The following is a 25873-nucleotide window of genomic DNA, read 5'->3' as shown; positions in this document are numbered from 1 at the left end:
TTTTGATGTTTTGATTTAGATGTTTGTCGTAAAAAAATATGATCATAGATGAAAAAAAAATGATGGATAATAATTTAAAATAAAATATTTTTTTTGTGAAAATTATTTTGTCACTACGTACAGATTAATTTTTATAAATTTTATAAATTTAATGTAGAATCTGTTCAAGTTCATATACATTGAAATATTAATTTTTTTTTTATGCAAATTTGCCATAAATGATTCGCCATGAGAATTCATATATTTCAATTGATAAAAATTTTTTGCGATATAACTATTATGGCTTCTTTAAGACTGTATGAGAAATATTATTATATTTTATTTATATTATATCTGTGTTTTTAAAATTTTATTTTATTTTATTTTACTTATTAATTATATTAATGAGTATTAATAAGCTAATAAACCATAATAATTTCAAATAATAAATTTATTAACAATAATATTATATCAGTTCGAAGATTTTGTCATACCCATAATTTTTCAAATATTTTTTTCTACAATAATTTTAAATTATTTATTAGTACTTTTAATGGGGTTTCATTATTTTTAATACATAATACAAAGGTAAATAAAAAGCTTGGAGAAACATTTTCGTGTAGCGTTATGATTATAATACTTTTTAAACTATATTTTATTGATATATTCTTTGTTAAATATTTTAAACCAGCTAATTGTTATAGAATTGTTGTCAACATTTTCACTTCTTTCTCGACATGTGTAGCTAAAAATATATATAGCAGTTTCAAGGAATGCGGTAAGAGTTTTTTTTTTACAATATTTATTATATTAAATAATCGAGTTGATAATAGAAATTATTTTGTATTTTCTTTGTCATTAATACAAAAAAATGTGTTTATAATCTTGAAATATAATATAATTATCATTGAATATATTATTTGTTAAGCTTTAATATGATCAAATCAAAGATATAAAGGACGATTTACTTTTGGATTTACTATACCTTTATTATATTTTGGAATTTTAAATTGGACAAATAAATGCTTAGCATAAGCAAAGCATTTTTGTCGAAACTCTTTGAAAAACCTAAGAGTAATTATTTATTATGATTGACCTTTAATCATGATTATTAGCAATGATTGTTTTTTTATTCGAGAATTTTCTACATTTAAATATGTCTTTCTCAATTACACAGACATATTTGTGTGAGTGATTAAATAATATATTTTCTTATGATTCCAAGAGCTATTTTTATATTTTCAGTTTATTCGTATATTTTCATCATCTTTTTCTATTTTTTAATTATTATTATATTAACGTTCGAATAATATATTATTTCTATTAATATATTGTGTGCAAATATAAAAATAATCTTGAATTTATTTCCTTTAGCCTCCTAGAGAAATATAAATTAATCAAAATGCATAATTTTAAACTTATTCAAATTAATATTGTCTATTTTTATTATGATTATTATATTAATTATTCTTGAAAATTTAATAATTATGTATGAGTGTAAAATGCGTGTGTTTGCAAAATATTATAGGATATTGCTATTTTATAATTGCTATTATATAAATATGATTTTTTATAATGTACAATATTGATGGATTTTCATCAAATCGATGATTTACTTATTTCTAATTTACACTAAATATAATAGGCAATCCGTATGCCTTCATATTTATAAAATATTTTTACCTGCATTTTGAAATACAATATAATTAATAATTACAATATAATTATTATAATGATAATTTAGTTTAATAAGATATATCAATTAAACAATATGTTATGTTTATATGATATTTATTTGAAATGTGTTCAATATAACTAACTTTATATAACTATTAAATTATGATTTTTTTTTTTTGGAATTCTTGTTAAGACAGTACTCAACACTAGAAAACTTTTATTTTTAACTAGGTACGACAATAAATTGAAAAATTCTTTTATTCTTGATATAAAAATATTTTCTATTTTCTATTGATTTAATCTTATATATAAATAGAATCTTCATTTTATTATAATTTGAAATAACGTATTAATGGTTATATGAATAATTCATAGATTTGTGGAATTAGATTTAAAATTTAGAGATTTAAAATTTAAATGTTAGTAATCTTTACAAATTATTTTTAATTTCTTTTTACAATGTATTCCTCGTTTCAGTGAATTTTATTTAAAAAATGTTGTATCATTTTTATTTCATTTGCTTAAAAGCCAATATAAAGTTAATAAATGACTATGTAAATATAATAAACGAATGTAAATATAATGTAATAAATAAATGTAATAAATGGTTAAATATTTTCTTTCCATGATATACTAATTTCACTTTTATTAAAGAAAATTCAAATATATATATATATATATATATATATATATATATATAGGAAACACAAGAATCATGTTGAATATATGTATTTAATATAAATTATATTTTGTGCATAAAAACCTTTGAGTGTTACGTAATGAGTTAACTAATGAGAAAGTTGAATATTCTTGATAAATTTAGCAAGGCAGATTTTTTTTTTACTATTAATTTGCGATTTGTATTTGATAAATTTACCGAGTTCGATGAGATTACGAGACATGCTATATATATTTTTAATTTTTTTGCCATTAAAAGCTTATATTTATATTGTACATACATGTTTATTTTTTTCTTATTACTACATCTCGACTTTTAAATATAATTCTATTTGAATTTACAATGCTATTTTATTAGCTCACTTGAACATATGAATGAATTCTTCATTAATATATACGGAAGATTATGTTGAAAATAAAACTTATAATTATAATATGGGATTTGATAATAATTTTTTATAAATGTTTATGAATCAATAATTATCTGCATATAAAATTAAAATATTACGAGCATTTTATTTACCATTTTATTCTTCTCGAAAATAAACATCGACCTACTGAGTATTTATAATTGTTAATGAGGAAAGGAAATAGGATATATCGATTTCATTATTTGGTGGTCTATTTTTAAAATACATTCTTCGGGAAAATCAAATTGCAGGGTTTATAAAAATTCATTCGCCTTTTCTTTATTGCCTAGAGGTTACGTAGTTTTTAATTGAAATACTCATATTTGAATAATCGCATTGTAAATGTTTTGGTAAATATTTTTTATTTAATCGAATTACAATGAACATTACCGATTATTTATTGTCGGATGCTCGATTGTGTTTTATAAAAATGTAATTTTTTCTGTAGCTCATTGCTGAGATAAAAATATTTGTCGATTAAATTTGAAGGAGCAAGCTCGTTATGTCTTATCCAATAAAGTCGATTGGTAGGTAAGCGTTATTACAAGTTTTGCTTGAATTCTATGCGAAAAGTCTGGCAAACCCCCCCCCCCCGCCCAAATCTGTCGCCAAAGTTTTATTGCTAGTTCAACTTACCGGTTCCTCGCAGTCGCTCGGGCACACACACTTTGCCTGGCCACTGGCATCGCTTTCGCACTTGCCGTAATGATCGCACTTCGTGTTCTCGCAGCCATCTGTAAATGGAGTGGAAATAGAAGGTTTACGATTAAGTCGAGAAAATAATTCTGAGCATCGCGTCGTGCTCATTTTCTTCTTCGTGCTTCATTTTAACCCTCAGCTGATTAACTTTCATCTCTCATCCCGATACTTTAATGGTAGATTGAAGAAATATGACGCAGACACTGTTGGTGTATTATTACTCATCATAGCTGCGTATTATTCGTAGTTTCTAAATATTCTTTTCAACCGTCACCATCAATTAGTCTATTAGTTTACCCATCGATACCTTGTCCTTCCTATTTTTTTTCTTCCTTTTATTCGGGCAAGTTTACTTATTGTGCAGATAAATTCATATGGATGCGTACTGTTTTTAATCGCGTAAAAAAGATAATCGTTAAAGTAATATTAGCATCCGGACAGCATTTGAAAGCTTAACAAAAGAAGAGCGGACCAACAGTTGTTTGCCAAGCTACCATTAGTATAATTCCAATTAAAAAATAAAACATCGTTGTACAGTTATTACCAAGTACCTCGAGAGTGGTATTCCCATGATGGTGAGCGCACCACTACAAACGTAACGCCCATGCAATTCTACTTGGTTAGTTTATTTTGCTTACAATTCACAACGATGGTCCAGAGGCATCGTCTCTGGAGTCATCTCAACTTTAGCATTATAATCGACAAAGAGAAGTTCAGATCTCCGGGTGACAGATTTTAATGAGGCATTCTGTTAGTTTGTTAGTTCTTTTTATCATTTTCATAATTTGTTTTTGTCAGTAAAAAATTATTATAAAATCCTCGTTAGTAAAGCGTAAAAATGAAAAATGCCATCAAGCTCGGCAATCACTCTATTAATATTGTATATTTAAATAATTATAGGCACTTATATCGAGGTATTATAAGATCGATGATTTTAAGCTTGCTTATTATATTTACTTTAATTAAATTTTCATAATACTTGGCGATTCTATTAAGACGCTTTACTTATATAATTGGATATTATTTGAATCTTCAAGGTCGTGAAATTAAGACACGCGCGAGAGATAAATTTTTTTTGTTTCCGAATATGTATTTCTGAAAAAAATTTAGTAATTTCATTATTATTATTATTATTATTATTATTATTATTATTATTTTATTTTTTTTTTTATTAAATCGCAAGCGTATACATGGTAAGAATATCTATGAATCTAAAATATCATTTATAATCCAATCTAATATTCACTAGATCTAATCATAATATTTACTAGAAAAACGATACAAAACATCTGCGTCATTGTATAATTAATAACTCATCGTAGTTGAGTCATTCGGTTGAGTCTTCGAATGATTGAACTATAAGTGCAGCTGCGTTATAAAATTTACAGAAGCCACATGGAAAAGGATAACCATTACATCCCTAAAGCATTTATCAATGCTTAAAGGGCCCTCTCAAAAGCCCAAATCCTCCTTGTATTCTCAATGAGAATCAGTTGGCAGAAGATTAAAACGCAGTCACGAGCGGGACATTCGTACACGAAAGATTAAGCCAAATGTATTCGTTTGAGGAACGAGGCAAGGATTAAGAGTAATCTTCCCTCGATTCATTGAGATATATGAGCTTGCGAAATCGCGAATGCGAATTTGCTCGTCCTGGGAAATATGGCTTCCGGCCGTAGCGCGTGGATGACAGGACGAAGAGACTGAAAGATATGGAGATAGCATGTCCGACGTTACCCGCACAGCTCCTACATCGCCACGGAATCGGATGTCTAGGTTTCGGGAGAATACGCCAAGGAGGAGAGAATATCGGAGGCGCGATGCACATGAAGTTTGTAGCACACCGAGCTACAACCTATGAGCCGTATATCTATCTACCGTTTTCTCCCCGCGTCCTTCCTGCATAAAGTAATTGCGTAATATCGCGCATATAGCGTCTTGGCAGGATGGAAGAACAATTTAAGTCACATCCTGAGAATTCTTAATTAAAGCCCGCCTCCTGACTGATAAATTGCGTGCTTGTATGAGACTATGAGTGCTCCTGATGTTTCCTGAATTTGAGACAAATTTTTCACATTCTATTGTCCAAATAGGTTATATTCTATATCATATTACTTCATTGCCGTATTGTCTATAAAAGATAATTAATACTCCTTGTATTATATAAATACAGCATCCTATGAATTGATGCTCAGTTTGTATTATTTGATTAAATATTTGAATTGATAATCATATTATTTAAATCAGCCATTACCGCAACATCGACAGATCTAATCGATTTTATTAATAACCTTAACATTCATGTAAAATGTTTCAAGACAATCTTTGAACAGTTTTCGTACAATAAAATGTGGTCTAACATTATAATATTCACGTAATTATAAAATTATTATTGCAATTGTTAAAAAAAAAACATTAGATGGATGAAAGTATCGCACTTTACCTATTTAGTTTAATGATTTCAATATTCAATTTTCTCCTAATATTATTTCAAAATTTTTTTTCACGAGTATTTCCACGAGTAATTTAATTTTTGTAAATAATCATTATTGTAACTGATGAATTATTTGGTAGCCAATGATTTAAGTAAAATATTTAAAAAGTTATGTGATTTCTCAGAAATTATATCACGTTATTGTACAAATACTCATCACGTAATATTCACGATATTGACGTTTAATTTATTCAAACATTCTTGAAGTTTTTGGTACGTTTGTATGTAGATATATTTTGCCTTTATGTATAGGAAAAAAAAAGAAGTATAGTTATTTCATAATGTTGTAGAAATTATACATTGAAAATTCAATAAATATAGCTTTTCTTTTTAAAAATTCTTTTATAATTTTAACATTTTTTTTATCTTATCGAAAGTATAATGAGACCATCGAGTGCTTTATCTAAAGCACGTCTATATATGTTTTTACATATTTTTACAATTTTGTTCATAAAAATTGAAAATTTGTAATTATTTGGCGTGTAATAATAATTTTTATTCTTATTTATAAATTCCGATTTGATATTCGAGTTATTTTACTTTTTCCCATCGATATCATATTTATTGTATTTGTGTATCCCATCAACTTACTAAAATATTATTTTTTTTTTTTTTTTTTTTTTTTTTTTTTTTTTTTTTTTTTTTTTTTTTTTTTATGAGAGAGAGAGAGAGAGAGAGAGAGAGAGAGAGAAAGATAAAAAGGCAAGCGGCTTTACTGGAGCGAAAATTGGAGTCGGGACCTTCCGCTATCATGACCAATACTCTCTCAACTGCATAATCGATATGTCTGTTGCCACTTATTCTTTCGAAATTGTAATTATAAGTACTATTAATGCATTTAAATAAAGCGTGTGCCACTTGCACGTGTTCCAACAAGATTTTGCGAATGCATTAGAATACAAAGTGTCGATAAATTTTATCTTTACGTATATGTAAATTTGTAATTAGTATGTTACAATTAAAATACACGAAATACGCGAAATCATACATGCAATATTATATGCGACCGAAAGGGGATCATCGAGGTGTTATGCAACGGTGCGAATTGGGATATGAAACGTAGGCATATTGCACGTACTAGGAATTGTTGCGTGCTTATTGCGAAGAAAATATAGGCGTTAAAATAATAGCTCGATAATAAACTACGTCATCTCCATTGGAAGGAATTCGATGTTTAAGAATCTCGTCACGTTAGCCGAGAGCGAGAGGAGTGAGGAAGATGCTGCACCGCTGAATTGTACATCATTGTTGAATTCGTAATTCCATACTTGAATTGACTCCATGAATGTTCATTAAAGTTATGGTTTTGTCTTTTTAAATATATCTCGTGTATTTAAATATATCTTGTGTTATTTTATTTATATCGTTACTTATTAATAATCGGCACTCATCGGCAATTTTCATCTAAAGTAATTATACACGGAAGTTAAATGTTATAGAGAGACAATAAAATTATAATTGTTCAAATTGCCGTGAACTTGAATACACAATAAGGTTTAAGTTGTAAGGGATTTAAGTATTTTGAGATTCGATACCTATAATAACGTTGAACATAATAGTAATAATTTTGTTCGATATTGTCATTTTTTTTCGTTTCATCGACAATTAATAGAAATTTAGCAGAATGTAAGTTAACGAGAATAGAGTTGTTTGTACCGCTGTTTTTAATCGAAATTAATCTATGTACCCTGGTAATATCTATTCTAAACATTGTCTATATTAAATGCAGATTAATATAAATATCATAACTATCGACATAATCCGTGTAAAATCATTTGATCTATCGAGATACGCACAGTCAAATAAACAAATAAATGTTTTGGATTTTAAAAACTTTTAAAAGCACAACTTTTTTAAGACATTCATTTGCAATTCAGGATACAGGATCTTTATTTACCTTAAAAAAGATTTATATAGTCAGACATTTGTAAAACTACCGCTATCCGAAGAAAAAGCGAGTGACATCGCGTTATTCACTCCTCCTCCCCAACCCCGACGAAACTAACGATAACTTTCGCCCTGAAAGCGAGAGATGGTGGGTGGGTGGGTGGATGGTTGTGGGATTGGAGAGGAGATAGGTGTGCGATTGTGTTGGAAAGCAGCAGTCGTATCGGAGTACGAAGCACGAGGTCACTTTTAACGTAAATCCGTACATTTACACGAATGTTAATAGCGCTTTTGCAAGGGAGATGCACAAGCCGACCAATGTTAGAAATAGTTGTGGTGGGAGCTGCATTGTTTTGTATCACGATGGCTGACTAACCCGTGTCTAGACTTCACCATTGCTGGATCGTTGAAAACTGGATTTTGAATATGTGCCTGGGTGAGGGGGGGGGGGGGGGGGGGGGGGGGGGGGGGGGGGGGGGGGGGGGGGGGGGGGGGAGACGCGCTGGATGTCCGGAAGCTCCAAGTTTCTTCGGCCCGCTTAATGCTTAAATAATGATGCACTTAGTCGGGGAAACGGCTGTTTCACGGGCTCGTTTCCTACTTCGATTGTTTATTTAGGAATTTATTATTAAGCATTATGATCGATCGATTTCTCCAACCTATTCATCAACTTCCAAATGCTTTCAATGCAGGAATTTGTAAGTTGCCATTGGGGCACTTGCTTTTACCAATAAATACCCAACGAACTCTTAATTAGCGTAATACAAGCAAATAATATAAAAATAATTTGGAGTCTCGCTATGCTTTAATGAAGTATTTACACGAAGTTTTGATACTGAAAAATGTAATGGTAAGATATTTGTTGAAAGAAGGAAAAGTACTTATAACCAATAAATTATTGATTAATCGTAATTCTATTAATGACTGGATTGTAATTAGGAATATAATTTTCAGTGATTAGCAAATCTAATGGAAACGAAGAAGAAGTCTTCGATAAAACGTATTGCGTATTAAATGAATGAATTTGATTATTTTTATTTTATTAGCCTATTTATTAGCCAAAGAAAATTTTCAATTGTAGAAATAAATATCATATAATAATTAAAAGAGAATCTTCAAATATTATAGAGCTTCGTTTAAAGGGTATTCGGTGAAGTTGCGAGAATTTTAATCTAGCCACTTTATAATTATCAAGCATTTTATTTAATAATTTCGTGGGCTGAAATTTAATTTTCATTGGTATCTGAAACTTGATACTACGCGATAGCATTATGAGTGAAAATTAATAGAATATTCTATAAATAAAGCATAGTAATAAAATGATTAAATGACGCTTACACTAGCATTTGTCATTATCATTGAATTTTCTACACACAAACACAATTACACACCGTTTATATATATATATATATATATATATATATTTGTCATGAATCATAATTTGAAAATCATAATGACAAAAAAAACATAAATTCCATATCGAAAGAAACTTCGACAAATATGTTTGGTGCTCTTAATTCCATTTGCGCCCATACAAAAATATTTACAATCGGCATTGAAATATCACGACTAAGCAATTCGCCAAATAATTCGTCTTAGAAGACGAGGAGGGAAAATGTCGAATGACACCCCGAAGGTCTCCATACGTGAGCTGGGGAATCGCATCTCGTCACCGCGACAGCCGAGCCTCCGTAATTCTCCGGAAAATAACGGAATCTGACTGAGGCGGCGATTGCAATGGAAGGTCGTTCAGGCTGCTCCTACGGGCGATATAGAAGTGATTTGGTGGTGGGGGTGGGGGATTATCGGGAACCTTGCGATCATACGCTCATAAACAATATGATTGCTTGACTCACTGCATTGTTGGTGGTAGAGGACGCGTATGTCGCGTCGGTGCTGGCAGGCCTCGAGGCGCAGCTTGCACTCGTTCCCGTAGCTGATGCCGTCGTCGCCGCAAACCGGCTGGAATTCGGCGCTGCAGCTCGGGCACTCGCAGACACCCGCGTCCTCGCTCTCCGTGCACACGGCGCCCCACTGGCAGATCTGAAAGCGGTCGGTTTCGCGGGGAGTCGAGACTTCGTCTCGGGACCGCGCTCCGGAGCTAGCCAAGGGTCTAACGGGCTCGCCTCACGTTCCGCTGAGCGAGAAGATTCGACGTCGCTTGCCCTCCCACCCATACACCCGCAATAAATCGAATTAAATTTATAAAATTCTTAACGAAACATTTTATAAGCCTAATCAGGGAATACAGACTATTTTGTAGACAATAGTTTTTATCGAGTCGAACGACTTATTTTCGTCTTTTTTTGACAGCAAAATAAATCACAGCTGCCTGGCGCAAAATAATTTATACGGGGATATTTGTATTAAATTATTATATAAAATTTATTGCAAATACAATTAGAGTTTTTTCTTTCTTGCTATTTCGCTGGCATAATTCTTGACAACCTGCAGTTATACATTACGACGTTTGGTTCTTTTACTTCAGAAAATACTTAGTTGCTTTTTCTTCCGGTAATAAATTATATGCTACTGTCTACAAATTTTTAAGGAATCTTTCATAATTTTTCAAGTCTACGTGTACCGTGACAGGGTATTATGAGTTTCTAGTTCATATGCGTGGAACAGCGGTAACGGAGAAAGAGATTAAACATTTGTAAAGCGAACTGACATATAAATGCTTATGAAATTACTGTACTTATAACGAAATAAAACTATAGATTGTTTTTATTTAACAAATTTTTGCGCGAGTATTCGTATAAAAGAATTCCAAGTAAAAAGGAGAAATTCAATAAATTATATAAAATAAAGTACTATGATAATCATGACATTATGAATTAGTGTCAGTGGAATAGGATGTAAATCTTTTAATTCGCGTATTAAACGAGGTCGTTGATTTTTCACGCTGTTTGCCGATTATCGCGATGGTCGATAGAGCAAGAAAATACTGCGATCTCATTATCTTGCATTTGTCAAGTGAAATATCGTGATAACGATGAGATTAAATTATTATTAAAAGAACGAACAACTTTATGAAAAAGAATATGACAAAGGTTAAATCGCAAGATGAGCTGCGAAGGCAAAATATGAAAGGCTTAAGGAGGAATTTTCTCAATCAATCTTCATCGCATGAGAGTGTGAGATTTTCTCATTGTGGATAGAGTTTTGTATTCGGTGGCCTGTGGTATCGTCCAATTAGAGACGATTGCTTTTCACTGATTGAAGTGTATAATGGATTTAATGGAAGTTGGAGAAGATCTTATTTCTCCGTTATATTGAATGTTCTCCGAGTGCAGAATTAATATCTGTCCAAGACAAGAAATTGTAAGATAATTTTTTCGTCTTTTTTTCGTCTTTTTTTCGTCTTTTTTTTTCGTCTTTTCGTCTTTTTTTCGTCTTTTTTTCGTCTTTTTTTCGTCTTTTTTTCGTCTTTTTTTCGTCAAAATAGTCTCGCTTACTCACTTTAATTAACGCGCTTTATAATATTTAAAATGTAAACGAACAATCAATTTTTATATTTCCTGTATTTTATAAGTTTTAATTTGGTTTTACAAATACAATATATTATTTTATAAACACTCGGATCATTGTCGATATAATATTTCAATGATTCAATACTGAGATCGCTCGCTCGGTTCATTCATTGATGCTTTTATATAAAGTTTAAAAATAGTACGTTTTTGAAGACTTAATATTCTCATCGATAAGTTCGAGTTTATAAATATCTGTTGAGAATTATCATAATCGTAGATGAACTCTAATTTATAAGAATTATCAATCTCTCAAAATATATATTACCCATTTAATAATCAACTAAGTAAAAGTACAAAGCAAAAAACAAAACACATGTATGATGGAGATTATGATACTCGTTAACTAACGATGGCAATAAAAGTATTTGAAAAACAAAAACAAAACAACAACAACAAAAAATAAAATAAAATAAAAGACCATAAGAAAAGGAAATTTACTTCAATCCACAAGACTTTGGAGATAGTAGATTATCGTAGTCATTAAAGATTCGAGAGCAATGGAATTAATATACCTCCGCTACCGAGATCCTAGAAGATTTTTAGAAATCATGGAAAAGGCGTTGGTTTAAGGGGAGTAGCAACCTATCCTATGTTTTCTCATTAAACCTTCTCGCTCCCGAGCAGACCCTTGGTTATTCACTCACTCGCCAATGATCGACGCCTGCTCAATTACTGTTGGGTTTTTCAAAACTTGCACGCCCGTTCGATCGGATTACAAAAATGGCGATCGACACCTCTGCGTTAAGCGCAGTCGGTAATTTTCGTCGTTACCATCATCCTGGCCGAAGAGATGCCGCCTCGCACACTCGTAAATTCGTTAAATCAATTAACGCGCTTCCGAACGCGTTTTCCAAAGCCAGGAGAAGCCAGGCAATTGGAGCGCACGGGGTGACTCGTAAGGCTACGCGCGAACTCGCAACAATCGACCCGAGTCCATCCGAAAGCCTCCGAGGTTGCTCGAGCGGACCTCCCAACAGAGCAAGAGCTCGCGATCCCGGCATCATCGGCCGATCTAATAATGCAAACCTTCTCGGAGCAGGGGCCCTTGGAGCCGCAGGCGCCCGTGTACGCGACCTCGACGGTCGTCCTGGCGAGGCAGGCCTGCCTCTTGAGTTCGCAGAGGGAGACGTAGGTGGTACCACCCCTGGCGCAGACGGGCCTCATTACGGTCTCGCACTCGGGGCCGCACTCGCACTTGGCGATGCCGTAGCGATCGATCGCGCACTGCTCCTGGGAGCCGCACTTGGCACCGTCGCACGGATTCACCCCTGCGTATTACACAACGTGACAACAATGTTTTATCCACGGCTGACCCAATATCCACTCGCGGGCCTTAGGATCCACCTTTTTAACTCGCCAGCCGGTGGATCGCATCCACGTCCGCGGTATGGCGTGTTCGATAAGCGACGAATGATCGATGATTGACGCGCGGAGGGTAGGAGAGTTGTTGCAGCAAATTGCGAAGGGAAGGAGTGCAGCTATGTAATTACGATGATGAGCATTGAATTGTGCAATGGCGAGCGCGAGGCCATGTACGATTTTGGCTTCGCGAATGCTCATTTGGCGCCGTGAATATTGGCGGTCGAAAATCCCCGGTGACTAGAGCACATCGCAATGGAACATTTTATTTTAGCCGGATTTTATGAGACTCGGCAAGCATTAGATTTTCAATTATTTTCAATCTTTGAATTCTATAAATAAAGTTTCGAGTGGAAAGCTGATATCTTCCGATAATAAAAGCCGGGGCATTTGTGGAATTCAACGTGTGCCGTTATCGATTCAAATACAACATCGAGTTACATCGCGTAATATAACGGATATATGAATAGCGTATAACAAACAATACTACGAAAAGTAATTTAGCTGTCTTTTTTATTCTTTTTTTTTTTTGCGTTAGTTAGTATTTAAAAATGTATTTGCGTATTACAAAAAAAAAAAAAAAAAAAAAAAGAAGAAGAAGCAAAAGAATGTAATAGAGAGAAAAAGTGTGCATCAGAAGCTTCTGATAACGAATACAAATTTTATACAATATTAGCCGTATCTTTGTTCGTTAGAATCATCCGATTGTTAAAATGTTTTGTCATTTTATCAATATGAAAGTTAACCGATCGAAAGTTAATCGCCAATACTAACTCGTTAAAAATTATTCGACATACCAGGGACAATGAAAAAGAGAATAATAAAACTTTATCCTCGTTATCAAAAGCCATCGTTCTACGCTTGCGTCCAAGAAGTATATTATCGAAATTCAATAGCCCAGCAGGAAATCGCATGTGCGCGCAGATAAAAAGCAAACAGGAGAAAGTCGGGAGCTTTTGAGCATCCGCGGCCGAGTTAAATTACAGTGAATGGAAACTCACCGGAATTACATTCGCCGTTGTAAATTTTCCGGAGCTGAAGCCGAGATTTGCAGGCCTCCTGGCGCAAGATGCACTCGTTGGAATATGTTTTACCATCGCTGCCACAGACAGGTGAAAATTCAAGGCCGCATTGTTCGCTGCAGCGACAGGACGGCTGTCTCGAGGCGTCCAACTGACAGACTTCCGGTTCCGTGCACGTCACCCCCGCGCAAGGATCTGCAACATATACACGTATGCGCATAGATAATAAATATCTGTATTATTCAAAGGCTGTTATCCGACGCTCCGATATAATGTCGTAATTTTGTTTTTTTTTATTCCTTGTTTTTTGTTGTTGTAAATTATCCAAATATTGGTAAACAAGGATTATTTAAATTTAATTGACGATGTGTTGTGATTTTAGTGGCTGCTACGACTCATTAAAGAGGGTCAAACGTGCGCTTCACTATTCTATTCTATTAAAACAGATTTCAAATTCATGTATTTCGTTCTCTCTCTCTCTCTCTCTCTCTTCTCCTCCCCCTCCTCCCCCTCCTCCCCCACCCCCCCTCTCTCTATTAAACGGGGTTTAAAAGTAAAATTAAATGAGCGCGTCGCTATCTCAATTTGTATTCTTCGCATTTCAATAAAATTTTCATTCCATCTTCAAAATGAATTTTAGCTTTCAATCTTATCATATTTCTCATTACCTACCGAAACAATGTGTAAATTCATCTTGTCTTGTAAGAAAATGTCATTTCTTTTATCGGCAGATTTTCAGATGCAAATATAAATAAATGATGAGCGGCAAAACATCGATATGCAAGACTTACTCTACCAGACAATAGAATAAAATTTTCATAAAAATTCTTCTACATAAAATCAATATTTCCTATAATAATTGAGAATTAGATATAATGATTGAATATATTTTCGATTATTGACAGGATATTGATTGTTTCATTAAAACTAATAGAGGAGTGAAATTATTTGATCGTAACTGTTGACGAGCGAATGTCACATAAGCTATTTATAGAAATCAAAGTGAATAAAATGTGCTTTTCTTCAAGTATTACACAAACCATCGTATGGTATTATATCGTATAATTGTATATTATTGGTTGTAATAGCGAATTAATCGTTGTAAAAATATTAATATACGACGCCTCGCTGAATGCTGCTCTTTATGAAAATAGAAATCTAAATCTCGTTATGATTGATAAATCTACAACGAGATATATGGTAAGAAATGATTTTAACGCATCAATGTCGTCTTCAAGGATCGCATTATTCATTTTCATCGCGCTGAATCCTTTCTAGTGCAATTATCTTTCTTGGCATTATATTCTGTTCTTACAATGGCAAGATTACCTAGAAGTTACAGGGATAGCGGAGCTTACACGCGACAGTGATTAATAACGGCGCTTTAATGCACCAGACAAACCTTTGTACAACCATAACCAATATCCACAACCTCCGATATACTGGCATACTCATATAAAATATTGTTGGAGAAACGTTTCTCGTTATTCTCAGGATTTTCTCTAATTATATGGTTTTTATGATGAGCGTGTTATTGCAATTTAAGAAAACCGCTACATGGTGATAAATTGGATGGTCGCACCCGTCTTTCAGTGCTACAATAGACAAACTTCTTTTACACTAACCTATTTCGATCAAATATATTATTTGATATGTTTTATGTTTTGTGTTATCAATAAGAAAATAAAAGAAAAAAAAGAAAACAACAAAAGAACAAAAAAACAAGAATGTCAAATTATCAATCAACGTTATATCTATTTAATATCTCACATGATTAGAATCTCAATAGAATATGAGTTAAATAAACTTTCACGAAATAAATGCATATACGACGCCTACAATTTCGTAATTATTAATTACTTATTATTTATAGAATGGCACTTAATAGTGATTTAAAAACTCTTTTTACAATTTAGATGACAAAGCATGATATTTATAATGAAAAAGAATTTTTCTCTATTGTACGTCATGTGGAATATTGCTGTAGGGGTGGGCAAGGACGTCAGTTATGTTTTATTTATAGATAATATTTCGGGGCTCGGGGAATAATATTTTTATAAAGTTATAAAATATAAGAATTTTCTTAAAATACGAAAATTTTTCGCCTGTATGTTCTTTCAAATACGCTTTTGTTTTAGCATTTTAGCAGAAAAGTAAAGTATTTTTTATCTTTATTGCTGCATTATTGTCTAGAAAATAAAAAAGAAAATTTGCACCTACTTATAGTAATTTTTAATATTATTTATTATTACAGATCCTAGATTTTATAAACTATGCGTAGAAATATTGATCTCTACAAGTTTTTAACATTATAAAGTTTGACGCCATGATCTTACAGTACAATCGTATCATTACTTTAAGCGAGATTAATTAGCTCCGAGTGCTTATTAATCGTCGGGTATGTTGCTAATTTCACATCTTAATCGCCGAATAATCTTCTAACATTCTCATTATAAACAATAAATGTTAATCGTTGAAAGTTTTAGCCTTATAGTTGGCTTATAACAGTTTAGATAGTTTCGGTAATTACTTGGTCTTTAAACGAAAACATTCAATGATTAAAGCAGCAGTGGCATATTATCGAGAGATTTTTTCCAATTAGATTCTAGAGTAACAACAACAACAACAACAACAACAACAACAACAATAGAAATAGATCGCAGTTAAAGGCCGTAGTTGTAAAATTGTCGGAGGCTCGTGAAATGCCGTTCAGCGTTTGTTCATCTGATTGACAACTCACCCCTGAATCTAAGAAATTATTCCAAGGACGAAGGTACACGTAAAAAAAAAGGAGGCGCAAGACCATCGTTCGGGTATAAAATCGACGGCCCTTTGCTCGAGAAAGATGGCGATTCGCGCTTATGCCTGGGGTGCCGTTGGGGCAATATTAGGGAAAGTTATATCGGACGTGCGCCAAAGGGAGCGCGCGTGCAGGATAACGGAATCCAGTAGGGGTGGGCGCGGCGTCCGTCGAGATTAATCTTTGCCGAGGCGCGCACGGAAGGAAGTTCGGATTCCGTTTCCCGTGTCCGTGATCCAGGGGTCACGCTCGGCGAGCCTCGGTTTCCCCCCCCCCCCGCCACCGCCCCCGCCCCCGCCCCCGCCACCGCCACCCGCCCCAAGGATTTAAGTTACAGTCCACTGGAGCGGCTAAACTCCTTGGCTCGGACCCCCGTCTGCCTCGGCTAATGGAATTTCGCGTATTCTCAGCTCCGACTCATCCGGGCTTTCACGCTTGTTCGAGCTCCGCCGGCTTTCTTTTAGCGTTTGCCGCCCTTCTCTTGGTCAAGGACGTGGCAGGCGTTAATTTCATCGGTGACTCTGTCAATGCAAATTGCGGGATCGATGATATTCCAGGGTGCCCGGTATAGTGTATTATGTGCTTTGGGAAAATACTTGATGAGGTAGTCCCGGTTATTGATTCTATAATTTTTGTTTTTCTTCGGCTTTCAAAGCACAAAAGCTTCTCGAAACTCGATCGCACTCGTTTTAAATGTTAGACATTGATGGCGCTTATTTTTCAACAATATATCAATTTATGAATCGTAAAGAAATGCTCATTCCCCTGACTTTATGACTAAACGGTTATTTTAATAAAAACTTTCCTACTTTTTCATTTCATTATTTTTTCTAATAATCATAATAATAACCGTTTATATAGAGTACGAAAATACTTTAATAAAACTTTGTTTTCTAAACCTATATCCCAAAGTCATGATAATTACGAATTTATAAATTACTATTGTCCGTGGTATTCTTTAAAAAATTTCACTACACCGTGCTGCGTGTAACTTACTACCTATCGATTGTTTTTAAAGGCTAAACAGTGTATATGATAATTCTATATTTTTCATAAAGCGTGCCCTTCATAATGGAAAACCATAAAGTTAAGGATTTAATTTTCTAGTTCTTTTGCGGATAGAAAATTTTAGAGATGAGAAAGATTTTTATACATGAATAATGATCTCACAAGTATCATATATATATATATATATACACAATAGGAAGTAATTCAATGTCAAAGTAGTATTAAGAAATAAAGCGAGTGAAGAATAATAACGAGCGTTTATCGTACATTAAGTCTTATACTTTAGTTTAAATAAAAATGCATCTTTATTGTTTCACATAGAGAATAGTATAGACCATAATAATTTATGTATTTCCATTAAATAGAATTATTTCTTCTTTTTCATCTAAAATCTAAAATTAGATTCAAACACTTCACACGACGACTTGAGAAACTATCAGTCTTTTTCTTAACAATTTAGTCCGCTAAATAACCAATTCTGATGCTTTAATCGACTAACTGCGACAAAATCATGAAAAGAGTATCGTTAGACTTATAGTGCAGAAGGTCGATAATAAAATGCGATGAATTATTTTATATACATACGTGAGCGTATAAATATCGAATGAATAGTAAGTTGGAGGGAGATGATGGAAATCAACCTATGAAAATTCTCTTTCACCCTATGTTTCCTTCTTTACTAACATAATAGTAAAGAAGGAATATTCAGACACTTTGAAAAAATATAAAAATAAAATTTGTTCCTCTCTTCTGTGAGATACGGATACGCGAACGCAGACAAACACCCACGTCCACCTACCCATCCACTCTCTCAACAACTCGCCCATCTTGGCCTACGCGTTCTTACCCACACAAGCGCCCACCCGTGCAAAAATACACAAAATGCATATACATACGTAAAGAGCATACGTGCAATAAGTTCCTGTCTTTTCAACATTCAATTTTTCCGGCAAAGTGCAAGTCGGTATGGTATGATGGAGCGTATAGCTTACAGAGAATGAGATTTGAAACGTCTTTTTCTGCATCTTTTTATCCTCGGGCGATGTAATACTACTAGCGCATGAGCACCGAAGCTTACACAAAGCTTTCTCATAAAAGTGCGTTTAAAATTCTTTGGGCGAGTGCGAAAGAGCGACATCGCGCAGAAAGGCGATTGCCTTTTTCCCTTCCTTTTTCTCACTCTATCATAAATCCATTCGGCTGCGATTCTATAACATCCTTCTTTAACCACTTCGACTCTTGATTTCTTCTCTTTTACAGTCGATTCTTTCTGCGTTTTCTCATCCCTTTCGTTTACGATAACTATCATCATATAATCATTTCTTTTACTAATATTTTATACATAGGGTGTGCGTGCATATTATACATTCATGTTGTTTTTTTTTTTTTTTTTTTTTTAGAATATCGTGCATATTTTTTAAATTATTTTGTACATTACAATGATTAATTCAGTTTATTTTAAACTTCGTGACTGCCAAAGGGCAAGAATTTAAGTGAAATATTTAGTATTTTTTTTTTTTTTTTTTTTTTTTTTTTTTTTTTATAAAACTATGCCATCAATTTTAAATAATTAATATTTCAATTGAGAAATTGATATGGAAATTGTAGTAAATTTTCACTTTCGTTTCCTTTTAAAATTACATTACAAATATTGTAAAATAATACCTTTTAATTAAATTGATAGCATTATCCAAAGATATAATTTACTTGATTCATTTGCATATAAAATTCATACTTAAGTTTATTAAAGAAAATTTTATTTTATTCCTCAAACTAAAAATAATTCAATAATTAAGCGATGAAAAGTCCATTAGCCTGCATTTACAACTTATCAATTTAAAATAAAAATTGCATTTTGCATTTTCAATGAAATTATGATTAAAAGCAATATGGCAGGGAGGTCATGAAGAAAAGCTTATAGAATAAAATATCGACCGTATGTCAATCATTTACTAATACTATTATTAGCTTTATTTTTAATAAAAGAAAATTAATATAATAGATCAGTAATGAAAATTCGAGTACGTAAAAGGCGGCTGAACATGGGATATGCGAGTATCAATGATAACGCAAATAATATTTACGCAAGTGTTTTTCATAATTGCAAAAGGTTTTCTGTTATTCCATAAGATTCGGCATTAAAATAAGTAAAATTCAAGATAATATCATACTTGGCTTACCTTCCATTCTTTTCTCTATCACTCGCTCTCTCTCTCTCTCTCTCTCTCTCTCTCTCTCTAATATTTACAAATTTCTAATCAGTAATCTACTCATTAATTTACATAATTTTCCACGCAGGTACTAATGTAGATATATTTGCTCTCCTCTTTATAAATATTTATATTCATGTGCATGTATGTAATATAAATGTATATATACATTGTATAGTATGTTAATAGACAGATAAAAACAGAAACTAAATATAACGCGAAGATATATTAAAGCTTCTATTTCTTTTATATTCAGCAACTGTTTTAATTTTCAAAGTTTGGCCAAACTTCGTCGATTATCCAGATATATTGAATCCTTATTTTTTATTTCATTTATTTTTTTCTGCTGTCACTTTAACAAATAATTACTAAATCACGGTGGAAAATTTTTTTATACCAGTAAATAAAGATATAGAGAAATTAAATGACATTGATAATAGAACTGACGTATAAAATCCAGATCTTTCCAAGTTTCTTTTATTCCAATCTTATTTTCGTACTTTTTTGGTTTTCTTATATTATAATCATGAACAATTTTCATGAAAGAATAAAGATTTTTTCATTTGAAAGAATATTGAAAGTTAACGTATGCTTTTAATGTAATTTTTCTAGTTCGCTTAGGATGTTAAGATAATGATTTACTTCAATTATAATTGAGCATATTAATAGGAAGTATCGCTTCAATAATTTTAACGATGAAATCAATTGTTGCGAAGAAATTTAATTAATTATTTTCCTCAAGGTGGACGTTATTTGACTTGTCTATAACGTAATTTGATCTAATTTGATACTAATTGAATTAATATTACTTATAGCTATAAGGATTTACATACATAGATTTAATTATTATTAGTAAAACTTTCTTATAATTTTTCATAGAATATTATGTTATTATGGACAGTTATCTGGTGATTTCTCACTCTATATAACAATGTGTATATATTAATGGTTCCGTAATTTTAAATTATAATAGAGTTATAAAAATATCATCTTTATCATAGTACAAACTAAAATATATCAACTAACGATATTTTGTAGAGAATCCGATTATATAAAGTCTAATTTCAATTATTGATGACAGATGATTTCTTCCTATATTCGTAATATCTTATTTACGGAATTCGGAGAATTCTTATTCATATTTATGAGTCTAATTATTTTAGAAAACTCAAGTACATTATTTCATTTGCTGACTATATATATATATATATATATATAATTTTTTCTTTTTAAGCAATTCGATAATAAAATACCCTATTTTCTCCATAAAATGTAAAATACATTGTAAATTAAAAGATTTGACAATATCATGTTTATTTCGTATTATTATAATTATCAAGTATAAAGATAAATTGTGAAAAGCAAGTCAATAATTAAATTGTTGTGGTATGTTTTTCAAAATAATAGGAATCTTCTGATAGTTTCTTTTTACCTTTCACATTGAAACATTAAATTCAGTTATTATTTATGAAAATCAAGTTTTTAAATTATTGATAAAACTAAAAAAGCTACATAACGTGAAACGAGAGTATATTTTTTACCACAATAATATTTGATTTATTTCTGAATTCTTCTAGAAATCCGTTGGATATATTCGCGGATGCATTTTCTAGAATTATAAGTTTATTTAATCAGCATGGTATCGCAATTTTTCCTCACTCATGTAATATATCCATTCTTTTTTTTTGACAAATCATGAACAGGCTTTGATGACTCGGAGATCGAGACTGTAGTAAATAAAATAATGAAATACTTATGTCGAAGGGAAGGTAATAACAGCAACGAGCTTAGGGCTTAGGCTTTGGTTAACTTTTATAATTCCGTAAGTTAACGACTAATTAAATATAATATCGTAAGCGCACAAAACAAGGAAAGTCGTACAATGGTATTTAGCCTTTGAACTTCCTTCGAACTTACGAAACTTCAGCTACATTTGAAAAACACGTAGTCAAAAACTCGGTCTTTTTCACTTAAATCTACTCAGGGAAAACCTTTTCCTCCCTCGCAGACTGCGCTTAAAAGGCTATACCAAGTCAGGCGCGTCTCAATGTATTTCTTCTGGCGTTCTGGAAGTAAAGGAAGGCATCCCGAAACGTTGAGATGTCAGGAGGTTCGCGCTTCAACGACGTCGACGTCAGCGTCCGTGTTCCGTCGAAGGGTTGTCCCTCTTTTTCACCGATTCGACTCCTCTCTCGCCGATTGGCAGACGTGCTGCTTTACGACCCACTTTTCCCCCATGAGTTCTTAGCCGCTATCGTCGACGTTGACACGAGCTTGCTTCCTCGGTCTTCTCTTTTGGGTTGGAGTACGTTTGTGAATTTCCGATCCCGGTCCAACTTCACTGACTGTTGTTGTCTTTTTATTCTGTACTGTTTCTCTTACGTTTTAGTTATCCTTTCTTTCCATATGCGCTTTTCCCATGTCCTATTCAAAGTAGCGTATATTTTTTTGTGAATTTAGATGCATTAGCCCGTACGTATGTGCATCCGAATGTGTACGTGAGAAAATAATATTTACCGTTTCGTTGTAAGGACGATAATTAAATAATGCCTCTATATTATACAATTATTATTAAATAATTAAACAATGAGTGGTACATCTTAGGGTAAAGTTAAGAAATTTTTTCTACGTTTCATGTTAATATAGGAATGACATTGAAAAGATGTTAATTTACAATGTTAATGAAAGAAAAATATCTTATACATTGTGAATAGTCTAAATATCTGGTTCATTTGCGTTTACTTCTTCATCCAATCACTTGAATGTAATTTTCTATCTGCAAATTATTTCATATTTAAGGAAAAAAATTTGTTTCAACATAGTTCATCAAGCGTTTTGATATATAAATTACATTTAAAAGTTGTAAAGCTGTTTCAATATATTCTTTTAAATAGATTTCTTTTTTCATTTTTATAATATAAATCAAGATTTTTATAAAATTCTAAATAAATAAAGGATTGACCGTAAAAATATTCAATTTCTGATTTATTGCTAAAAGGACAAAAGAAATTACTCAAAGGTACGAAAAATTCTCTTATCACATTTACTGTAATATTTTACGCATATACATACCGACAAATACACATGCACACGCGCATACATATATTCTATTTCTCAAATTAGGATGGAGAAGATCGAGGCCTTGTACTTACGTTCCGAGAACTTTTATTGTATTTGACTGTTGAGAACAATGAAAGAATATCAGCTACCAATCGGATTTCTACTTCAATTTCGCTATAACTGAGAAAAATAGAGAGAGAGAGAGAGAGAGAGTGTGTGAGTGAGAGAGAGAGAGTGAGAGAGAGTGAGAGTGAGAGAGAGAGAGAGAGAGTTGACTAGAAAATCGAAGAAGAAAGATTGACACTGTAAAGCTCTTTTTTTAATTAGATTCATTGCTTTTTTGCAATTTTTTTTTCAATCTATTTATATTTACAATCATTTTTCTTTCAAATATTGAAATTAATTGTAATATAGATTAATTATATACTATGTCTGAGAGAATCAATAATTTTTTAAAATAAATACAGTACGAATGACTTTTTTTAATTGCAAAAGTTGCATACAAGTGTATTGTAATGTTGAAAGTAATACGATGATTTTAATTCTTTCTAGATAATGACGACTTTTATTGTTGTAAGATTAGATTTGTCAAGATATTCATACTATTATAATTATTATGTTAGCCATGACATGAATTAAAAATATATTGTAATTTAATTGGATTATTAATATAATGTGGAGTATGGATAAATCAGAATAAAAGGATTTAAAATTTTTATTAAATTCTATTGTAAATTGCACATTGATTTCGTACTTTAGAAACAAGTGCATGAGATAGAAACCATCATCCCTAAACTTTTCTACAAATACCAGAATCGATAAATTATCGTCGTAAAATAAAACAAAAGTGCCGTTAAGCATGCAACTTCCTTTTGTTAAAAACTTTTTACTTTTTCGAGTAGGGTTCTCAATCGGTACGGAGATAAATCAAATTAACTCGAACTTTTTACGTTAGCTGTAGGGGATTTTCTCTTACTATTTCATCTCCATCATTAAGTACCTATATGAAAGTGTGCTAATAAAAAAGGATATTTTTTGTAAAAGCGAGAGAAAGAGAAGTTTATTGCCATTTTTTAACCTTACCGATTACATGCCTTTAATAGTAACGGATTGCTGAATTAGAAAGTATGCCTCATTCTAATTGGAATATTAAATGAAGAATTTCATTTGTAAACATTAAATTATTATGAATCTTTAAAGACAGATAAAATGCATTATTATAATTTCTTTAATAATCTAATAAAGTAATTTATTTGATCAATGGCTATGAAATGACGTTTTTATATGTTTAGTTTTTTTTTTTTTTTTTTTTCCTTATAATCGAGTACTCACAGTATAAAGAATGAAATTCAGAATCTAAAAGCTCTCCACATTGTTATATATGTAAATTTAATTTCTAAATTATATAATGTATTCCAAGAATTTTTTATTCCCATTCAAAGTAATTTCAAGATAAGAGAATAGTTAAAAAGCATATATCTGCGAACATTATAGTTACATGAACATAGATTAATAGAATTATCGCTATGGTATAGCCTTATATAAGCTGCGACCACGTTTTATTCTCGATGTTGTACATTAAATTAAATGAGTCAATTTGTTGGAATATCTATCGAAGGAACGTTTCTTATAATTAGGTACGCCCTAATGAATTGCAAACATGCTAGAAAATTGATGGTAGTCTTATTAAGAAGTATACGTGGAAATAAATATAGAGGCAGTCGAATGTATACTGCGCGATAATTTGTATAATTATATCGGCAAAATGTGTGGTAGTATTAATTTATTGAAATTTATAAACGACAAATGTCTATTGAATTTTCATATGACAGCCATATGGCGTATATTATTATCGGTAAAATCGTAAATTTGCAATATCGATTTATAGCGTAATAAAAAAAATTACTTTCGTTATGCTCGAGATACTGTAAAAATAGTAGTGTTACGTTGGCAATAAGTGGAACGTCTTTTTACGAATTAATTTTCGCAATTCAATAGATATGTTTAGTGCTCTTGGTAATTATAGATCAATCGCACTCACCGAATATTTGAATAATTGTAATATATTAAACCGATGATTGAGTTCTTCGGAATAATTAATGACCGCAAAATTTGAAATTTCACCGATCATATTATATCCACGAAATTTGGACGCTACAATTCATGAAAATAAAAAATTTACCAATCGCCTTTAATTAAAGTGATTGAGAATATCCCGAGATCAAGTTATTTATTATTCCCTTCGATATTGGAAGAAAAGAAAGGGAGCTACGTAGATGCGAAATAATCTTTCATTTCCCAACTTGGATTGAGAGTAAATGGAGGATCAACACAAAAAAGAAAAAAAAAAGAGAATAGTAGCAAGCAGCACGTTTCATCGGAGATTCATATTCAATTAGTAAGAAGATTGTAATCAATAATCGGGGCTGCGAAGCAGTGTTGTCGCGATAATGTTTCAATAAAATGCCAGCATTTCATGGACGCAGAAATTGATGTATATTGCCATTATTCTGCATTATATTATTCGCCAATTAATAAACTTGATCCTTAATTCGCCTGTCAATGAGTTTCAATTTATATCAATAGTGACTAAGCGTGAGAAAAATGAAATCTTACAAATAGAATGATAAAAAGTTAGATTAAAGGGCTAATGGATATCGTGCAATTAGTTAAAATTACATTAGTTGTTCAATTTGAACAAATCAATAATAATACGTTAATTGTATTTTCATTATGTAGGGAATAGAGCAGCTTGATAAGGCAAAAACCCCTAACAATTGGCAATAAAATAAGTAATAACGCTTTTAACAAGTGTTGTAAAAGCACTCGTAAACCGCATGATTCCTATGAAGCAACGCAGCTCGACACTTTGGCATTCAAGACACACTTATTTCTTATTCCTATTATAATATGGGAGTCGTGATGAGTAACAATACAAGCTGCAGCACGAGGCACGACTGAATGAAAAAAAGATCATTTAACGAGGGCTCGTCGTGTAGGTTGGCTCCTCCCGTTCACGACATTAGACTTTAATTGTCAGCGCGCGTCAGCCCCTCT

The 25873-nt window shown here is 32.0% G+C and overlaps 1 protein-coding gene across 1 annotated transcript in view; it reads right to left on the bottom strand.

The window, feature by feature from the left end:
* LOC105363688 (agrin) overlaps positions 1-25873 on the bottom strand; it is a 53362-nt gene that overhangs the window by 18713 nt on the left and 8776 nt on the right. The window contains exons 3-6 of the mRNA XM_011501439.1: positions 13718-13933; positions 12384-12625; positions 9681-9867; positions 3381-3478 (exon numbers count right to left, since the gene is read on the bottom strand). Of these exons, the coding sequence (XP_011499741.1) occupies positions 3381-3478; positions 9681-9867; positions 12384-12625; positions 13718-13933 (743 nt within the window). The remainder of the gene's footprint in view (positions 1-3380; positions 3479-9680; positions 9868-12383; positions 12626-13717; positions 13934-25873) is intronic.

The sequence above is a fragment of the Ceratosolen solmsi genome, unplaced genomic scaffold (genome assembly GCF_000503995.2).
Source record: "Ceratosolen solmsi marchali unplaced genomic scaffold, CerSol_1.0 scaffold3, whole genome shotgun sequence".
Taxonomy (NCBI): domain Eukaryota; kingdom Metazoa; phylum Arthropoda; class Insecta; order Hymenoptera; family Agaonidae; genus Ceratosolen; species Ceratosolen solmsi.
This window is presented reverse-complemented; position numbering and strand designations above follow the sequence as displayed.